Raw genomic sequence first — 19,917 nt, 5'->3', positions numbered from 1 at the left:
ATTAATTCTTCATTGGTAAGGACTGGACTCTTGGCCTCCCACTTGAGTTTTCCAATCACTGGGCTATAGAGTCATTCTCACTCTCTCTGTAGCCCAATGAATAGTTAATTTATTCAAAGTGGAACAGCTTCAAGAAGAGGGACTGAGAGACACACAGCCCAGAATACATTCTTCTGGGAGGTGAGAAATCTAAATAAAAGTCTCTGTTCCAAATCAGGGATTCAAACCTGGGTCTCCCACATCCCAGATGAGTCTCCTCGACTTTTCAATATTTGTAGGACTGGGTTTTTCAGAGTCTGTCTACAGCAGTCATTCTCGTATGTGTACCTCTGGGGGTACGCAGAGGTCTTCCGGGGATACGTCAACTCATCTAGATATTTGCCAAGTTTTACAACAGGCTACATGAAAAGCACTAGTGAAGTCAGTACAAAGTAAAATTTCATACAGACAATGACTTGTTTATACTGCTTTATATACACACTATACACTGAAATGTAAGTACAATTTTATATTCCAATTGATTTACTTTATAATTATATGGTAAAAATGAGAAAGTAAACAGTCTTTCAGTATTAGTGCACTGTGACACTTGTATTTTTAAGTCTGATTTTGAAAGCAACTAGTTTTTAAGTGAGACGAAACTTGGAGTACAGAAGACAAATCAGACTCTTAAAAGGGGTACAGTAGTCTGGAAAGATTGAGAGCCACTGGTCTACAGTACCGCCAATCTCTGGAGATCAAAAATCATTAGTCAGATTCCAAAAAATCATGGAATTGGCCCAAAAATCATGAGTTGGGTATTTTTTTTTTTTTTTTTTTTTAAAGATGATATTGTAATTTTTGGTCTGTCTTTTGGTTTTTTAGCTCTCCCTGCCCATCCCCAATTAGGGCTTGCCTTCATGGGGAAAAAGCCCACAACAGGTAGTGTGCAATAGCTATCGTTGAACAACTCTTTGGCACTAGCCCCTCATGTGGATGGTCTTATTCCGCACTAAGAGTGCCTTTATGCAGTTCTGGTTAATAGGTTAATCCACTTCCAAAGAATTTAAAAGTGGATTTAAATTCACACCCTCGCCATTTCACACTAACTTCCCCATGTAGACAAGCTCTTCGTGATGAGGGACATCACATATGGTGCTGCACAAAACTTCACTTCTCCCAAAAAGTCAGTTGCTACTGCCACCTCCTTTCCCCCAAAAATCAATTAGTGCCCACCCCTGCTAGTGCCCCTGACACTATCACTCTCCTGCAGGAAGCCCTCAGTCAGACCCCTGAAAATCCTTTTCTTAGTATCAGGGAATTTCCTCTGCCCACATATGGCCTACTCCCACAGGGAAACCCCAACCTGCTGAGGAGGGGGAGAGTAGGTATTTATCAGGGTTGGGAGCAGGGTGGCTCAGGGCAATGGGAGGAAGGGGATGAAATTAAGGGGCCAGGTCAGTGAGACAGAAGGGAGATGAAGGAAGGACTGGAGAAGCAGCAGCACTAGGGACTCAGGAAGAAGGTGGGTTTTGGGGACGGGGCCACGTACCAGGTGTGTGCTGGGGCCAGGAAGCAGCACAATGGAGAGATGGGAGCTGGGAGCCGAGAGTAGGGTGGGTTGGGGAAAGGGAGGGGAGAAGTCAGGGATGCAGATACCTGAGGCCGGGAATAGAGAGCAGGCAGCTGCTAGGAACAGGGAGTCAGGCGGCTGCTGGAAGCAGGAAGGTAGTGCGTGTAGTCACCATCTCCAAAATGATTGCACAGGTGCAGGAGCGCTTTGCACCATCATGAGAGCTCTTGCAGCAGGGGGGCACAATCATGTGACTCATGGCAAATTCATGAGGGTTGGCAGTCATGTGTCTACGTGGGAAAGCTACACCAGTATAAACTAAGGTGTGCATTTAAACCAACACTGTCATACCAGTATAACCGCCTGTGCGGACACTCGTATTCCAGTGTAAGAGGACTATTTTTGGTTTAGCTTGTATTACTTGGTAAACTGTTCAAACAAAACCAGAAAAGCCACTCTTACTCTGAAACAAGACTGTCCACACGAGGGTTTATACTGGTATAACTATATTGGTTTAACTTTACCAGTTTAATTATACTGGTTTAACTGGTAAAAGTCCCTATTTAGGCAAGTCCCCAGTGAGAGTTAGAGGAAATATCAGGACCTCACTTTATGATGAATGTTTAAATAACATCAAAGGCACTGATACTGCAAATGCTATGTACATCCTTAATTCTACACCAGTGCAGAGACACTGGAAGTAGAGGTGTTCGGGACGCAGCATCACCCTTGGCTTGAAGTAATAACAGCAGCTGAAGACAGGGCTTCCATCATATACAGCGTTCACAGTTTTGTTAGCTTTCAGTATCCCCACTATAAAAATTGCTCCAATACTCAAGCCCCCGTACCAGTGAGTAATTCTGATGAATTATTCAGGGCCATTGAATTATCCATTTCCCATTTAAGCATGTGCATAAGTTCCCCTGGGATCAGGGCCTAAAATGTTAACACACACATTAACATCATATCTCTGTGTTATAAATAAATTAACTCTAAAATCCATACCATTGAGTATTATTGTCAAGTAAATTTGCAAATTTGACTGAATCTAGCCATTTTTGTTTTATTTAACTCCATATCATAAAAGTAACAACTATCTAAAACTAGATAAAAATAAATATTACAAATTAACACCAGTCTTTGTCACTGGACTTTATCACTAAGTTTTACAAATTTTTTTTTTAAACTTTTGAGTTTTAAAAATTGTACAAGTGCTCCTGTGCAGAAACATTTTGCAATTAAGTTAACATTTTCACACAAGTTATCATGGTGCCATCTAGTGTTCATTTTATTTTATTTTCTCTCTGGTACAATTTATTTGTTTCCAGTAGATTTATCTAATTACCAGCATCTTGTGTGTGCATGCGCGCACGCGTGTGTGTAAAAAATATGAAACTCCCTACTCCTCTCCTTCTGAGCTAATAGGAGTTTTGCTCACCTTTCATCAACTAAAATAATAAGTTATGGGGAAATACTCTAGCTTTCCTTGTCACCTTCAAACATGATCCACAAAACACTGATTTCCATCTCAAACAAATACCAAAAAGCAATACGCATCCCAGCTTCATGCAATTCTAATGCAAAACTTTAAAAGAGACCTTGTATTCTCTTGTATCAAGAGATCACACACCTAACTGTCACACAGTGCATTCATTTGGAAATGTATTCTGCTTTACATTACTGAAATCACAGCTAAGGTTTTCCCTTTGAAACCAAAAATTTCAATACCAATTTCAATAACATTTTCCATAATTTTTTTGATAAAAATTTTGTTTTAAAATCCATTAAAAATTGTGAAAAACCTCAGTGTGGGTCAATTTAGTACACTTCCTTAAAACATTTCAAAAATTATTTTCATTTTGAAGATTGAAAAATGAAAACCTATCAGCTCTACTCAACAGAAATAAATAAATAATATTTATACCTTCTAATTTTTCAAAGTGCTATACAAACGTTGTCCTCCCCACTTCTCTAAACAGTAAATTGATGCAAGAGAGTTGAAATTATAATTCAGGAGTTCCTGGTTCTCAACCCAGTTCACTGCAGTAGATCACACTGCTGCTCCATTAAAATGCAGACCCCAGTTATGCAAGTAATCTGTTACACAAGGACTGCTGCGTTCACACATAGCCTCACTGAAATCAATGGGGCTTCACTAGGGTCCACTTGCATGCAACAACTTGCTAGATGAGAATCACAGTTGGCGAAAAGGATAAAGTCTCGGACTATTTATCTCCCTTCCCACTCCCCCCAAAAAATCATTTTCTAAGGAAGGAGTCGTTGCTGGTAATGCCGTATAAGAATAATGGAGAGTCTGACGGTCTCCTTTTGGTGTAGTTTGAAGCCTGGCCATGTACCTTGATGAGAGCTTACCCATTGCCCAGCTGAGGAGTTTCAGATGCTCCTTGTCTTCCCACCAATAGACAAAGGATAAGCGTTTTTTCATCTCCAGCTCTAACCAGGCAGAGCTTACTGAGATACAGAACAAGACCTTAAGAAAACTGAGTCTGGAGGCCCAATAAGAAATACGAAGGTGAAGAAGGGCCATCCCACTTTTAAGGCCAGGCATATTATGGCTGTACAGTTTTGCCAAAAAAATCTGAAGAAACTTTTAGCCTGATTCTGGACATTTTTGTTCAAGATGGCCAGAAAGAGCCATTGGGACAGATATGCTGGGATAAATAACATCATCTGGGGGATCCTGCCTTCCTAGGAAATACATAAGTTCTGTCTAGGATGCTTTATCCAATTTGATACTTTCAGTTACTTTAGGACAGCGGTTTTCACAGAGGTCTGAGAAGGATAGGTTGATGTAAATACTCATATATCTAGTACTGCATTTTGGTAGTCAAAAAAGAAACCAGAATAGGGAGAGTAGATCACAGAGTGTATTTGGGGGGGTAATGGAGGAGAGACAAGGGGGTCCTCTGCTTATCTAATAACTACATAGCCCAGTAAGTCTCTATATGAGGTAAGAATTTGCAGTATGTATATTTTATGTATTTAAAAATTAAAAAATAAAAGAACACCTCAGCTTGCAGCCATGTCTCACGGCCTTGCAGCAATATAAGTTCCCATTTTTGTAGAGGTCATGGGCAAAAAATTATCTTGAGGAGAGATTTAAATAAGGATAGGATAGTGTTCTCTCAGACCAGTTTAGGATAGGCATTATTACATGAATGAAATAATACTTATTTGAGTGGAGAGCAGTTGTGATGTCACAAAAAAGGATTATGGCTTTACGCAGGGGAATAATGCTTGTACGTAGAGGGCCTTGAGAACATCCTGGGCGCCTTCCCCCTTTGGGTGCATGTAAAGATGTACGTCTGAGTTGTAGTCCAGGCAACCTCGTTCCACATCCAGGGTGAGCCCATGATCTCACTCAAGGAAGATCAGGCGTACCAGCACCTGGGCATGCCTACAGGTTTCTGCGTCCGGCAGACTCCAAAGGACACCATCAAGGAGATCCTACAGGATGCCACCAAGATTGACACCTCCCTGCTGATGCCCTGGCAAAAGATCAATGCCCTAAACACCTTCCTGATCCCCCGCATCTCATTCGTCCTGCAAGGTTCAGCCGTGGCAAAGGTGCCCCTCAACAAGGCCGACAGCGCCATCAGGCAGCTGGTGAAGAGGTGGCTGTTCCTCCCCCAGAGGGCCAGCAACAAGTTGACTTACATCGGGCACAGACAAGGAGGTGCCAACGTCCCCCGCATGGGCAACCTCTGCGACATCGCAGTCATCACCGAGGCCTTCTGCCTGCTGACCTGCCCAGACACTACTGTGAAGAACATCACGGCGAACACCTTGGGAGAGGTCGTCAAAAAGCGGATCAGCAGAACCCCCTCCAGCCAAGACATCGCCACCTACCTCAGCGGCTCCCTGGATGGCGAATTTGGATGGGACGGGGGCGACATCACCTCACTCTGGACCCGCGCTCGCAACGCTACACGGCACCTGGGAAAATGCATCGGCTGCCGCTGGACGTGGTGCGAGGAGCACCAGGAGCTGTCAGTCCTGGTGCCGTGGATCAGAGCCATGGACCACACTATCGTCACCCCTAGTGCCCGGGGCATGCTGGAGAGGTCCCTGCCATCCATGCACTCTACATGGAAGACCTAAAGAAGAAACCTGACCAGGGAAAGACCTTCAAATTGACCAGCAAGTGGGACACCAGCAACCACTTTCTGCCATGGGGCAGTTTCACCTGATTCACAGACTGGCGGTTCATCCACTGGGCCTGACTCAACTGCCTCCTGCTGAACAGGGCCATCCGCCACAGGAACCGGGACAAACGCTGCAGGAAATGCGGGTACAACGACGAAACCTTGCCCCACGTCCTCTGCAGCTGCAAGCCCCACTCCAGAGCCTGGCAGCTGCGGCACAACGCAGTCCAGAGCCGGCTCGTGAAAGCCATCCTGCCTCACTTGGGAAAGGTCACCGTGAACTCCGCCATCCCCAGATCCAACAGCCCGCTGAGTCCGGACATCATCGTCACCAATGAGGACCAGAAGAAGATCGTTATGGTGGACGTCACGGTCCCATTCGAAAACAGGACCCCAGCCTTTCACGCAGCGCGAACTCGTAAGGAGGAGACGTATGGCCCCCGGCTGACGTCCTGAGAGCAAAGGGCTACAAGGTTCAGACCCACACCCTGATCCTCAGAGCCCTGGGCGCTTGGGATCCCCGCAACAAGTGTGTGCTGCAGGCCTGCGGTGTCGGTCGGCGTTACACCCGGCTGATGCGGCGCTTCATGGTGTCTGACACCATCTGGTGGTCGAGAGACATTTACATTGAGCACATCACTGGGCACAGGCAGTTCTGGGATGAGTAAATCGGAGCACCACCGCGAGGAATTTATAGATTAAAGGACTATCTACACCACATAACTGACTCAATGAGGGACAATCCACTATTATGGACATACCTACTCCCCATTAACCGCATCCTATGTAACCCCTGCAATAAGTGACGTTCCCAAATTACTGATCGTGTGTACTGTTAACCGACACACCTTACCCTCCATACAGGATACCACAGATTATGCTTTCATTGGACTCCTGACTCCCAACCAAACTCTGTACCTGCTGATAATCTGTACCTTATGCCTGGATGTCCAGGAACTCTCCGTTTAAACTCTGTACTTGACCATTATTGAAACATGCTCTTTAATAATTTTTTTAAAATCTGATGCACAAACAACTCCGCAACTACACAATAACAACAACGCCGCCGCCCAGGGACAAACTGGGGCGGGGACTAATGGGGGCACGTTTTCCCTCTCCCCAGAAAACTTGTTAGCATCCGGCGGTCCCGCTGACATGACATTTCAAACACAGAGCGAGCTTCACAGGACGCAGACATTGCACCACAGACTCCCCTGCCCTGCACCTCACATTTCAATTCTTACCGGCCTTCGCGTCTCTGTCGCGATGGCTACAAGCCGGCAAAATGGGCAGACCGAGTCTTCATTCAGCATCTCCTTAAGGGGAAGTGGCTGCCTGTTGCCCGGCCCTCAAGAGGCGGTTCCCGCGACAGCGCGCATGCTTTGAGGAGCCAGCCAGCCGAGCGAGCCTGATTATTTACACGCAGAGCTACAGCGGGATACGGAGCGCGGGAACTCATGGCGAGTGGGGTAAGAGGCTCCTCCTAGCCGGCGTGGAACGCTCCCCGGAGGGGTGGAGGGAACGCGAGCTGCCTGCCCTGCCCAGCCAGCGTGGAACGCTCCCCGGGGGTGGAGAGGAACGCGAGCTGCCTGCCCTGCCCAGCCGGCGTGGAACGCTCCCCGGGGGGTGGAGAGGAACACGAGCTGCGGCCCGGCCCAGGCGGCGCTTGTATCCGCCGCGCTCTCAGGCATCTCCGGGGCAGGCTGCTGAGCAGGCAGCGCACGGGGAGGCTGGAGGCTGCAGTGCAGGAGGGTGGCGGGCGGCGGGCTAGCTCGCCAGCGGGGCTCTGGGGCTGCTCCCGTGCGGCCACAGCGCTCTTGCGACCTGTCCTCCCAGGGGGCCTGCTGGAGCTGAGGTTGCACGGCCCTTAGGGCTGCTCACGCTGGAGTTGCCCAGGGTTTAGAGAGGTGCTCCTGGGACCGGAATCTGCTTGTTAGGCCTCAGCTTAAAGCGAAGGGGCCAAATTCAGACCTGTGGTGAGAAGAGGGCCCGAGGCCGTTAACTCCTACGCCAGGCCTGAATGTATTTCTCCGTGATTCTGAGGTGGCAGTTCAAGTGTGGAGGGATGTACATTAAAGCAGCAGAGGGCTTTTCCTCCTGCCGTGCACACAGTGGCTGCTAATGTCCGCTTCCAGCTTGCCCTTGTCAATTTCACAGCTCAGGGAGCAGACTGCTGCTGCAAGCCCATAGAGCAGGTTCCTGCTCCCAGCTGGGAGAGGGGTGAGAAGCCTGTGCTGCTGCTGCTGGTTCCTGGGAGAGGGGTGAGAAGCCTGTGCTGCTGCTGGTGGTTCCTGGGAGCGGGAACCAGCCACCAGGGCTTGCAGCAGCCAGGCTTCACTCTTGGCTGGGAGCTGGGGCATGGGTTATTTAAATAAAGAGAAGTCTTAAAAACATAAAAGTTTTAGAATAGGCTTAGACCTTCCTAATGGACTGTGAACATTCAATGAACAAACATTACACCTCTTACATTTGTAATAAAAAATGCTCACATTCAGTGTGAGAGAATGAATACATTTTCACAGTGTGGAAAAAGCTTAACTGAAAACTTATAAGGTATTTACAGTGTGACAATTCCTCTTGTACTTTGAGCCCTAGAAACTGACTAGATTTCCTGGCAAACTTTCAGGAGTTTATTCAGTCTCCCAAGTGCAGAAGCACCTAATTCTTTGGTTTCTGTGCAGCTGCTTCCATAAAGTGAATATATCACATTTATTATGTGCATACAGACAATAATGCAGAATAAACTAGCCTTAAGTTTGTGAAAAGGGCTGGGGAAGAAGTAGCAAAGGCCTTTTCTACGTGGGGGGAAATTGATTGTCATGGCTATTCCAGTATTATTTAAATATTTTGGAATAGCTCCCCTATGTGAGCACTCAATTCTGGAATATTTACTCCTGTTCACAAAGTAGAGTAATTATTCCAAAATAAAGTCACTTTTATTTCAGAATAGGGGGAGTTATTCTGCAATAGCCATGCCAGTCAGTTTCCCGGTGTAGACAAGGCCTTAAACTCAGCTTCCAAATTCATTAGAACACACCTCTGTGTTCTGTGGCAAGCTATTTCATTTATCCTTTCACTGAAAAAGATGCTGCCCTATGTGATTAAAAAGGAGAATAATTTAGGTTGACAGATGTACTACCAGCATAAGATTTTTTCCATGGGTCCTCAGACAGTGGAGCTGGAGCTCATCAGAGTTTTAAAAAGGGAAATCCAGAATCAGTCCAGATCCTCATTCTCACAGGATCCAATTCTGTTCTTGGTTGCATGGATATAATGCCTACTGATTTCCTCAGCTGGAAGTGCATCTATGTAACTGGAATTGGACCCATGGATTCCAAAATGTTGCTCTTTTCTCAAGAATCTAAGTGCTGTTTATTGTCAAAATGTTTCTATCCTTCTTGGTTGAAAAAATGAGCTTCCCTATGTAAATAAATGCAGTGTGGTTTTAGGGTGAAATTCACCCACGAAGCAGAAGCCTACATAGAGCCTTGGTGTGGGCAGTTCTGCTGGCAAAGTGCATCTCCCATGCATTGTGTAAAGGTTCTCTGTGCTGGCCACACATAATCGGTTGCAGAAAACCCCAATGGGAGCAGGCTGGATGTGGGGCAACACATTGACTTTTATGTGGATGCAAACCCTTGTGCGAGACAAATGACAACTAAATTTTCCAACCTTTGTAATCTTGATTGTGTGTACTGCTGGCACTAGCTACAGAAGAACATTATGTGCCTCACCTAAGTGCTGATTGTTTATTTTAAAATATCACTAGCATTACCTAAACTTTTTCATATGACCCCTCAATTACCACAGTATGTTGTCTTCAAAACAATAAAGAAGAATAAGAATAAAACTTAAATTCCAGATCTTGGTGGTTCTTGTTTAAAAGCAAATGTAGGACCACTCTCCCTTTGTTCTAAAGTCAATTGGAGTTGAGGGTAGGATCTGGCCCATTCATATCTGGGATTATTTCCAAAAATTAGTAGTCTTTCTCATTTGTTCCTTTCAGTGAACAAGAATTATTATAAAGGAACAGTGCAATAACTGTGCCCTTCTTCCTCATTTAGGTTATTAAATGCAAGGCTTCTGTTGCCTGGGAGGCAGGCAAACCACTCTCTATAGAAGAGGTAGAGGTTGCACCACCAAAAGCACATGAAGTTCGTATTAAGGTAATTTATGCAAATGTTTATTGCCTGCTTTTCACTTTGTACTTTGGGAGACCAAATAAATCAAGCTGAATAATTTGTTTTCCCACAGAGAAAAGAATGTTGACTTTATAGTGCTAGTGTTATCTGTTTGTTTGACACCTAAGAAAAATTCTAAAGAAAATGATGGTGTCTGGATTTTGAGTTGTGGCATAAAATGAAATTGCCGCTGGTCTGAGACCTAACACTTACTTTGGTCCTGGGATAAAGCCTAAATAACACAGCTAGTCTCTGGGATCAGTGGTCGTTTTAAAGACCACAAACCATCTGAACTAGAAATATATGCTTTATCCCAATGGAAAACTGACCTTTCTTTTAGTCATTACATTTTTCAAATTGCATGAGACATTCAGTGCTAGCCATTTCAGGTCTTAATTTATCAGGCCTTAAACTCATCTCTGTGATTAGCATCTTGCACTCTCCAGATCTTCACTTCTAATTCTAACAAGACTTTTTAATAGCCATTATCTCCCAAACTAATATATATATTAGGATGCAACATGCCTCTGTGCAGGGGGTCCACATGAGGTCCACTGTGCTGTATTAAGGTCTTATATTGGATTTATGTGATGCTTATGATGTTATGTGGACCTTCTGTATAAGATGATTTTTTTCCACTGTTGGAGATTTACTTGATCCCGTTTGAAATCTGGGATACCATGTTGTTTTCAAATGGCATAGAGCACTGATTTTAGCAGACTGCCAATTTCATGTCAGAATTGAACTGAAATGATGAAAAACAAGAAGAGATCAAAGCAATGTGATTATTTTTTCAGGTCTAATATCTCTTGTGACTTGCCAGCGCTAAAAACATTTTGGTTGAACTACTACAAAAGTCTTCAGAATCCGTGAATTCATCCTAGCACTAGGCTTGGATTACTGACCAGGAAAAATATTTCAATATCAGTTATGTCTTTAGAGTCTCCTTCATTACCTCTAGGATATTTCCAATTATTATAATATTCCTGTAGGTTGTTGCCACTGCTGTCTGTCACACAGATGCCTATACACTGAGCGGGGCAGATCCCGAGGGGTGTTTCCCGGTGATCTTGGGTCATGAAGGAGCAGGAATTGTGGAGAGTGTTGGGGAAGGAGTAACTAAATTAAAACCAGGTAGGAAAACATTGGGCACTTTACAAGTGCTTTTTCTAGTTTCTTGTGGAAATCTCACATCACTAGAATAAATTGCTCAGACTTGTCCACGTAAAAGCAAAGCTGATGAGTTGCTGTGATGTTTTTGTTGGGCTATACCTGCCTAAAATTTTCCTTCATGTGAGTGGTCCAATACTAGCCAAACAGATGTGCTCTTGGTTTACTGTTCAGAAGAGAATCTGAATTGTTATTACAGGATTATTATGTAAAACTATATGAAGAAACTATCTGAATTCAGTTTGTGTCTTAAAAGTATCAGTTGTTTGTAACCAATTGAACAATTAAAGATAACAGCTGTCTAAATATGCTGTTTTTTCAAGCTAGATTTTACATCTTTGTTCCTGTTTGTTCTGGAACATTTGTTCTTCATGTTTAATTTTAAATGGAAATTGTTTACTCGAGACATCAGATGAATCAGGTTTTTTATACAGTGCACTTTACAAAACATATTTTGTCATTCTATATTTGTAAGCATTTAAGAGACTTTAAATGCACAAATAAGACTGTGCATGAATTAAATTTCATGGCATTTGACAGCTACATTTGACCACATACCAAATGTGTGTGTGTTCTGGCATACTGTCCTTTCAGCCTTTAAACAGCTAGCCACATGAAATGTTTCTCTCGTGTTCTCTAGGTGACACAGTCATCCCACTATACATCCCACAATGTGGAGAATGCAAGTTCTGTTTGAACCCTAAAACTAATCTCTGCCAAAAGATAAGGTTGGTGCCTTTTTTTCTTTATACACACAGAACAATAATTGTCCAGTATACACTCACTTAATGTAACAAAGTGAACTGAATTTGTATCAAATTGTCTTGACTTCATATACAATATGATTAAATGCAGAGCAAGGTCACTTAATTGGAAAGATGCATGTTTTAGTTTGTTATGCAATACCCCCTTCCCACCTCCCCCCTTTCGAGACTTAGTAGTAGTTTTTTGTTTCCTTTTCTAGTCTTACTTAAATTCACTTCTTTGTGCATGGATGTGATGCTACACCATGAATATTGTCATTTGTTAGGGTATTTAGTCACGAGGCTGTATTCAAAATTCTGTTATTCAAATGGTAGCTTATAGTAGAAAATTATTGCCCTTTGAATGGGGGGGGGAGACTCCATGTGGTCAATATCTTCAACCCAAGAAACAGTAGTTTTCCCTTTATAAACAAGAACCATAGCTTGTGTTTTCTACCCTGTCTTTGTCCTAAATGTGATGCACTTCAGTTAGCCTTTGCTAAGGTGTCGTGAGTTTAAATCTTTGTCACATGAGCCACTCAACAGCGCTCTAGCAGTAATGGTGGCTACCATTTTAGGAGACCCAGCTTAAATAGCAAGTAAACACTAGCATGACCTCAGTTTCCATTCACGCATACTACAAAACCGCTATGCAGTCTGATGCGATTGGCAGAGGCTGCCCAGCAGAGACCTTGGGGTGTATCTACACTGCAGTCGCAGGATGTGAGCTAGCTAGATTAAGACTAGCTAGAGAACTGGTAGCAGTGAAGCCACAGCAGTCTGTGGTTCTGCGCAGGCTGTACAAGCCTGCCCAGAACCCAGGGTAATAACTTGGGTGGCTACCCCATGCGGAAGCCTGTGCTGCCTCCGCTTCTCTGCTCCAATACCCAACCTAGCTAGATTAAAGCTAGTTCAGGTCTGACTGCACAAACTGCAAATCAGATCCCATGATTGTAGCGTGGGCAAACCCTAGAACGAAAAGAACAGAGGACGCAGTGGAGCAGGAGTGGGGTATGTTGGCAAAAGCATTGGTTTGTAGCCATTATGCAGTTTCCTTAATGTCTGTGTCAGAGTGCTATTGGATCCTGTTTCATCAAAGCACTTTAAGTGCTTAAGGCCCAGTGACTTCAGTGGGACTTAAGCATGTTCTTAAGTACTTTGATGAATTGAGGCCTTGGAGCTTGATCGAAAGCCTGTTAAAGTCAACAAAGAGTAAAAATTTTGAAAACTGTTAACTTTCATGAACTCAAGATTTACTTAAAGAGACTACTGGCCCATTGTAGTCTAAGTGTAATCATGGAACTAACTCTTCATGCACTGTTCAGAAACTACCATTTTGTTGTTTTCACCACATCACTTCCTAGACTCCCCTATAACTTTCTGTGACATTATAATCAATATTTGTTGTATTGTGGGTTGGTGTTTTTTTTTTTTTTTTTTTTTTAAGAGTTACCCAAGGAAAAGGACTGATGCCTGATGGTACAAGCAGGTTAACCTGCAAAGGGAAGCAGATTTACCACTTCATGGGGACCAGCACCTTCTCTGAATACACCGTTGTGGCTGATATCTCTGTGGCTAAAATAGATCCTAAAGCTCCTTTGGATAAAGTTTGCCTGTTGGGCTGTGGAATTTCAACAGGCTACGGCGCTGTCATCAACACTGCCAAGGTATGGGCTCTAGATGATCGCTGTCTCTTCCCTGTAGTTGTGGCTAATGACATTTAAACTGGAGGTCAAGTATTGTAACAAAAATCTGTTAGGGCTGGGCTTGGAGAAAGTAAGACCAGAGCAGCTACTGAATGGGTGGAGGGTGAGGGGACATGTACTTCCTTCCTCTTTCTCTGCCAAATTTGAAAGGGAGCCAGACCTAGTAGGAAACAGAGACTGACCTGGGCTTCCACCTGTTTTAGCCTCAGCAGATGGAGTCAGTTGAATGCAGATCAAAATCCCTGTTCCTCTTTCTCCCTGCTTCCTTCGTGCAGTGGGATAGAGAAGGGATGTCTTGACGGATGAAAGTGGATGTAGAGAGTAGCCACCATGAACAGTTCAGGGATTTGTTAGTGGGTGGATATTACAGTTTGGTGGAGGTTAACTTAGAGTAAGGATAGACTAGTACATATTGACAACATTGCAAAGCTGCTTTAAATATCCCCTTTGATAAAGTGATCTCTGCTTCCACCTGCTCTGTGCCATCCCATTATGTGTCAAGTTCTCCCTCTTCATGTGGGTAAACTTCCCACTCTTCTAGTGGAGATCCAAAGCCATTGCCCACCTTTTGGACAAGGTGGAAGAGCAGCCATTTACAGCACTTCATAAACAATTCATACACAAGAAAAATCTCTAGTGTAGTCCCCTACGTCCAAACTTCCAGCTCTGGATTTTTATTCTCTATTTTTCTTACTGTATAGATAACTGTATAGATACTGTATAGGTATTTCCCAAACAAGTGGAAGGGTGTGTTTTTCTTTCCTCCCTCCTCAACAGATTTCTCTTGCTCTGTTAGGTGGAACCCGGTTCTACCTGTGCCATCTTTGGTTTGGGAGGAGTTGGGCTGGCAGTTATTATGGGCTGTAAAGTGGCTGGAGCTTCCCGGATCATCGGCGTTGATCTCAACAAAGATAAATTTGCCAAGGCTAAAGAGTTTGGCGCCACTGAGTGCATCAACCCTCAGGACTTTAAGAAGCCCATACAGGAGGTGCTGGTTGAGCTGACTGATGGTGGAGTGGACTACTCTTTTGAGTGCATTGGCAATGTTGGTGTCATGGTAAGTGTGCGCATGGCAGTACTGATGGGGAAGGGAAGTTTAACTGCAACTTGGAATAGTTAATTACCTTAAAAGGAAGACAAGCCCCTTTCTATTTACGAGGGAACATTCTATCATTTTGCTATTGAGAGTAGCTGGATAATTCTTATACAATAGACTAAAAGGGTCCATTTCAACTAATCCTAATTATAAAATGAAAGACAACTCCATTGCTTAGGTGGAAAACATCTCCTTTATGTTCTAAAATATAATTATGGAAGAAAATTTGTCATGTAAACTGAAAAACAAAATATCAGCAAATAGAATCCCTGTGATTTCACTTCTTCACCTTTCCTCTCAAATTACAAACGTAATACCTTAATTACAGAATTGCTAGGCTGAATGTTTTACTAATTCTTTCATTACAGTGTAGACCAGGTTGTTCTTTCAAAGTCCAACCCCGCTTCCATTGAAATAAATAGAAAGATTCTATTTGACACCACGTGAGAGACGGAATGCACCTGAAGTGTTTTAAAAACAAAAAAATTTGTGACGCAAGGTGTTGGAATATTAGCCTTTTTACAGAAGTGTCTTCTACCAATTAAATTATATATACTTGTCAGAATTTGTTCTGACTACGTACAGCATCACTGACATCTGCTCTCAGTAATGTTAAATGGTGAAATCTGTTCAGCTACATATAAATAGATGTGTCTTAACAGGGATTAACTTTGTTCTTTCTGTCTGAAGAGGGCTGCCTTGGAAGCCTGCCACAAAGGCTGGGGAGTCAGCGTGATAGTTGGAGTAGCTGCTGCCGGTCAAGAGATTTCTACCCGTCCCTTCCAACTAGTAACTGGTCGTACGTGGAAAGGGACTGCCTTTGGAGGTAACTTTTCTGGCCCAGTGGCGATCTTTCTTATTTGCTAAAAGAGAGAGAAAGTACTGTCTCCCTTTTTATTTTTGCAAGAAACTGGTTCCTATCCAGACATTCTTAGAGAATGTTATACTGGCTTCTAAAATATAACCTTTTATAAATAACTATCTCCATAGAGAAGCTATGAATAATCATCTTTCTGTTGCACATTATACATTTAAAATGCAAAAAGTAGCCATAATGGGAGTCTTTCTCCTGTGTAGTTCTATAGATGTATTATAGTTGAGTTGACGAACTGTCACTTGAAGTCTTGAGCAATAACAAGAAGAGCTGCTCACCTGGGAAATGGGGAATAAAGTAAACATGTTTGTGTAAGTAACTGCACTGTTTAAATCACTGAGCAAATGGAATTACTGGGCTCTGATGCTCATTCAAACCTCGGGGTGGTAGTTTAGACAGTAAAATGGGAGCCTTTAAGAAGAAACTATTTAAAGTACAGGAAGCAGATCTGGCCTCTCACCTGTCAGAACAGAAATGTCAACTTTCCCATAATTCCTTATTATCCAACCTCTTGGTAGACATAACTCAGGAACGAAGAGCTGCTGGCATCCTTACCAGGTGTGTCCAAGCTTGGTATCACTTATATGCAACTGTCTTCCATGCAATACAAAACTGTGCTGTGGTTTGGTTATAAAATACACAAACGTAGACTAGGAAGAGGGTTCAGAGCTGGTTTTCTGAGGTGATCTCAGCTAGACTTTGAATGGAAGTCCATGCAGTGAAAAGTAATATACTACTCTGTTTAGCAAATGAGGCCCTCCATTTTGACTGATCATTTTAGCTGTACTCTTTCATCCTTTACTCCAGTGTTCTTCTACAGCCATCTGGGAATGGATATTATGACATGACCCCAGAATCTTTCACATACCAAGAAAATTGAACTTCAATGACTAATACTAATGTGAGGGGGATATATTTTATCTCCTGCCCCAGCATGGCTTTGAATGTATTGGGTAAAAAATTTGGTGGGGTTGGTTTGTTTGTTTGTTTTTCAGGTTGGAAGAGTGTAGAGAATGTACCGAAGCTGGTGGATGAATACATGTCAAAAAAGATCAAAGTCGATGAATTTGTGACTCACACTCTGCCTTTTGACAAAATTAATGAGGCATTTGAACTGATGCATGCAGGGAAGAGGTAGGGCTTATGTCCATAACGTTGAATAGTTCAGTAAGAGTTTGTAGGTGACTGCTATGTTCCTTCTCTCTATTTACCTGTTGTCCTCACCCCTCATCCCCTATATGCCTTCCCATCAGTTTCAGATAAGGTTTGTGAAATGCTATGTACCAAGTGTGTTCACACACAGCTAGAGCAACTAATTGCCCACACTCAGTTCCATAAGCCTCTGTGTTGGGTGGGTAGAAGTGAAAGGCAAGGAAAAGTATTATGGTGGTTGTCTGAGGAGAGGAGGAAACAAACTGGAGAAAGAGCACTAAAGTCATAAAGGACAAAAATAAAGGGAAAGCTAACTTCAAGCACCAGAATAAAAATAGAGATTGAGAAGGCAATAACAAAAAAAGAACTTAGATATCAAAATTTCTGTTAAACTGAATTCAAAGCAATTAGCAGTATTGCTAACTTAACTGACTTTGTTAAATAGTAGACCTGAATTTCATGTTCCTCTAACTATGTATCTTAAATAATTGGCTGAAAGCTAGGCTACACTCAGTAATAAGTCATCTGATAGTGAGCTGTTTAATGTACAGTTTACATTTATTATTAATGTTCTGGATTCATTCTGTTCTCTTATCTTGTTCACCAATGGCTATGTCCCCCCACTCTAACATGACTGGAGGCAGAACTACAGAACCTTCAGTCACTAGCTATGTGACTTAACCGTGCCCATGTTACCTTTCCAAGAGTTTGTTCTACTAAGGTAAATGGCAAGACGAAGCTGCTGTTTGTAGAGCAAGCCTAAGCTATAGCAGTAAATAAATTCAAAACATTTTTCCTCAGGAAAGGCTAACTAAGGCTCTCATTGAGCTTGGTGCAAACCAGGAAGAAGAAACATGAATGTTACTTACAGATTATGAAATTGCTCGGCTCAGGAGCAATTTTGCCATGTGGTAAATATCAAACGAACTATCACAAAAGCATAATACTCTGTCCGAGACAGGATCTAATCCAGTCATAGTATATCCCTGGCAACCTTTTTGTGAAAGGGATGGTCTGATTCTCTCCCTATAAAGCAAAGACTGGATACACTTATGGATTTTATATACAATTTCTCTTCGCATGTGAAGGAAAAAAGAGCCTGCCCCTAGACACAATGGCAGAAGCCACAGCTGTGATTGAGAGCCTAAGGAGATTTAACTCAAAGAAAGAGGCAACATCCAGTTTCAGCCTCATAAATAGCATTAGGCTTTAGTCTCCAAACTCTGACAGGTTGATAAGGTCCATCTATGCCTGTAAGTCATAGGCCAGACCCCCAGGAAGTCATCTTTGTTCAGGATAAGAAGTGAGTGTCTGGAAATTCAATTAGGAGGAGTTGGAATTAAAGCAATCTGTATGAAATAGCTATCATTCCCCTTAAAAATAGAAGCTGGATTAATAAATGGTCCAAGTCACTTCCTTATTAAGAACATTGATAAATGGAGAAGGAAAAAAATCAATTGGTGGGCATGATAGAAATCAGATAAAGATGCAGTAACATTCTTTTTACTAGTAATTAAATTGTGTTTTCTGAGACTGACAACTGCAAACACTGCATTGCCCACACAAACTTTACCCAAGAATTAACTTGTAGGAAATTAGAGTGAGAACTTATCCAATTTGTAATTATTTAGTGCACTTCTGTGCTCCTAGCTGAGCACCCCTTGAAATTAGAATAGAGCAAGCTGTTTTAAATTCAGGTTGGGAAAGGAAAAAATGCATTTAAAGCCATCCCATTGACCCAATTGACATATGAAGTCACAAATACTGAACATTGATTTTAGAATGTTTGTAGGTCTTTTTATAAATACTCAAAGCTAAACTTAGTTTGGAAGAATGTATTTACATGTTTGAAATGAGGGTTATAAGAGTATAATGTAGAGAATTTGAAGACATTAACCAACATGACTAACCAGTTTTTTGACTTAACAGGTAACTCAGCAGCTTTAAAAAAAAAAAAAAAAAAAAAAAAAAAAAAAGGAAATATTCATTTGAGGGGATGGGAGGCTTGCTTTTAGATAAGGAAGAATTAAGTAACATTTGAGGGATGGGGTGAACATCTTATTATTGATGCATATTTTTGTCTTGTTTTCCCCTTTGTTGAAGCATTCGAAGTGTCCTGAAATTTTAAGGAGGCCAAAGATGGAACCTGCCAGTCTTAGCACTCTGCTATATCTACTAGTCAATGGAACTTCCTGAAGAGGCATAGGATCAGCTGGAGAGAAAATTCAGTTGAGGGGAAAACCCATCTGCTTTAGGATCATAGTCTCTATTAAATCATAGGTCACCTGATCTCAAACTAATGGTAAATGCTAAATCAAGTTTTGTAACTAATGCAGTTGTGGTCACAGAATTAATGTTTTTTTTTCTATACTACAGTTGCTCCTGAATGCTGACAGTGCCTAAATCATTAAAGCTGCTTAAGTTTTTTTTGTAAACACCACTTAACTTTAATTCTGTTAGTCAAATTTCTGTTTTCTTTAAGTCTCAAATAATAGGTGATGGAACACTTACTACCTAATGGTCTGTGGGGTGCAGGTGTGTAGAGAGGAACCCTGTCCCCAAACAAAATTGGAGGGAGAAGAGCCGGCTGCTTCTGCAGCAGCTTCCTAAGCCTTGTGTTTGAGGATCTTCCTGCAGTGCTGATCACCAGTAAAAGTTAAATGTTGCAGTTAAGCTCTCACATGGCAGAGAACACACCCCTGCTGAAAGGAGCATTTTTCACCATTTTATCAGTTCAGAGATATGAGGTTTTCTTCAACCACAGCCAGTGTGTCCTTCTCATTGGAAGCTTAGTTTCTGCAGAGGCTGGGGGTGCCAGTCAAATGCTGCAGCTGATCTAATCCTTCATGTATACACTACCTCTCATAGGACAGTCTAAGGAGAAGATGTGAGCAAATTTCTGCCCTGACTTAACTGCTGGGGAAACTCTTGAGGGCAGGGGGTGATTTAAGTCAAAAACCCAACACGCAACCAACCTGTCACCTTAATTCCTGCTACTGTAAACTGTCTCCAAGACTTCATTATGAAAAAACATTAAAACTAGCCTACAGTGTGTGATGTAACAGTAGGAGGCCAGAAGCCACAGCAGTGTGTGCTGTGATTTGTCAGTTCTTACTGTGAGAGGAGGATAATTCACTCCTTGCATCAACAATCCTGAAGGAAAACTGAATAGGGTGTTGGAAGTGATTTTGGGGATTCACTTTCTTCCTCCTGGCCAATAAACTGCTGCCCAAGCAGGAACATATGAGGCAATTTATAAGTAAATCTCATCAAGGCT

General features: G+C 42.6%; 1 protein-coding gene and 1 long non-coding RNA gene across 3 annotated transcripts in view; one reads left to right on the top strand and one right to left on the bottom strand.

Moving 5' to 3' along the window:
• The window catches only part of LOC137159048 (uncharacterized), a 38,003-nt gene extending 30,927 nt beyond the window's left edge, over window positions 1–7,076 (bottom strand). The window contains exon 1 of the long non-coding RNA XR_010921530.1: window positions 6,963–7,076. This is a non-coding gene — a long non-coding RNA (uncharacterized lncRNA). The remainder of the gene's footprint in view (window positions 1–6,962) is intronic.
• Window positions 7,077–7,087: 11 nt separating this feature from the next.
• Window positions 7,088–19,091, top strand: LOC137159047 (alcohol dehydrogenase class-3). Of its 2 annotated transcripts, XM_067557230.1 has the most exons (9): window positions 7,088–7,187; window positions 9,783–9,884; window positions 10,892–11,033; window positions 11,710–11,797; window positions 13,260–13,479; window positions 14,315–14,575; window positions 15,305–15,440; window positions 16,484–16,622; window positions 18,744–19,091. In XM_067557230.1, the coding sequence occupies exons 1-9, from the start codon at window positions 7,176–7,178 to the stop codon at window positions 18,766–18,768; spliced, it is 1,125 nt and encodes a 374-aa protein (XP_067413331.1). In that variant the 5' UTR covers window positions 7,088–7,175; the 3' UTR covers window positions 18,769–19,091. The 2 variants fall into 2 exon arrangements, with proteins under 2 accessions (XP_067413331.1, XP_067413332.1); XM_067557231.1 differs by lacking the exons at window positions 16,484–16,622; window positions 18,744–19,091 and adding an exon at window positions 16,296–16,458.
• Window positions 19,092–19,917: the final 826 nt, after the last annotated feature.

Source organism: Emydura macquarii, unplaced genomic scaffold (assembly GCF_026122565.2).
Source record: "Emydura macquarii macquarii isolate MOO-44397 ecotype Brisbane River unplaced genomic scaffold, CSIRO-AGI_Emac_v2 contig_1790, whole genome shotgun sequence".
In the NCBI taxonomy this organism is placed as follows: Eukaryota; Metazoa; Chordata; order Testudines; family Chelidae; genus Emydura; species Emydura macquarii.
Note: the sequence above shows the minus strand (reverse complement) of the source record. Positions and strands in the feature narration are given on the sequence as shown.

Coding starts and splice junctions, on each gene's coding strand:
- LOC137159047 (XM_067557230.1), top strand. Junction 14,576..15,304: donor TTGGCAATGTTGGTGTCATG/GTAAGTGTGCGC, acceptor TTCTGTCTGAAG/AGGGCTGCCTTGGAAGCCTG. Junction 16,623..18,743: donor CTGATGCATGCAGGGAAGAG/GTAGGGCTTATG, acceptor CCTTTGTTGAAG/CATTCGAAGTGTCCTGAAAT.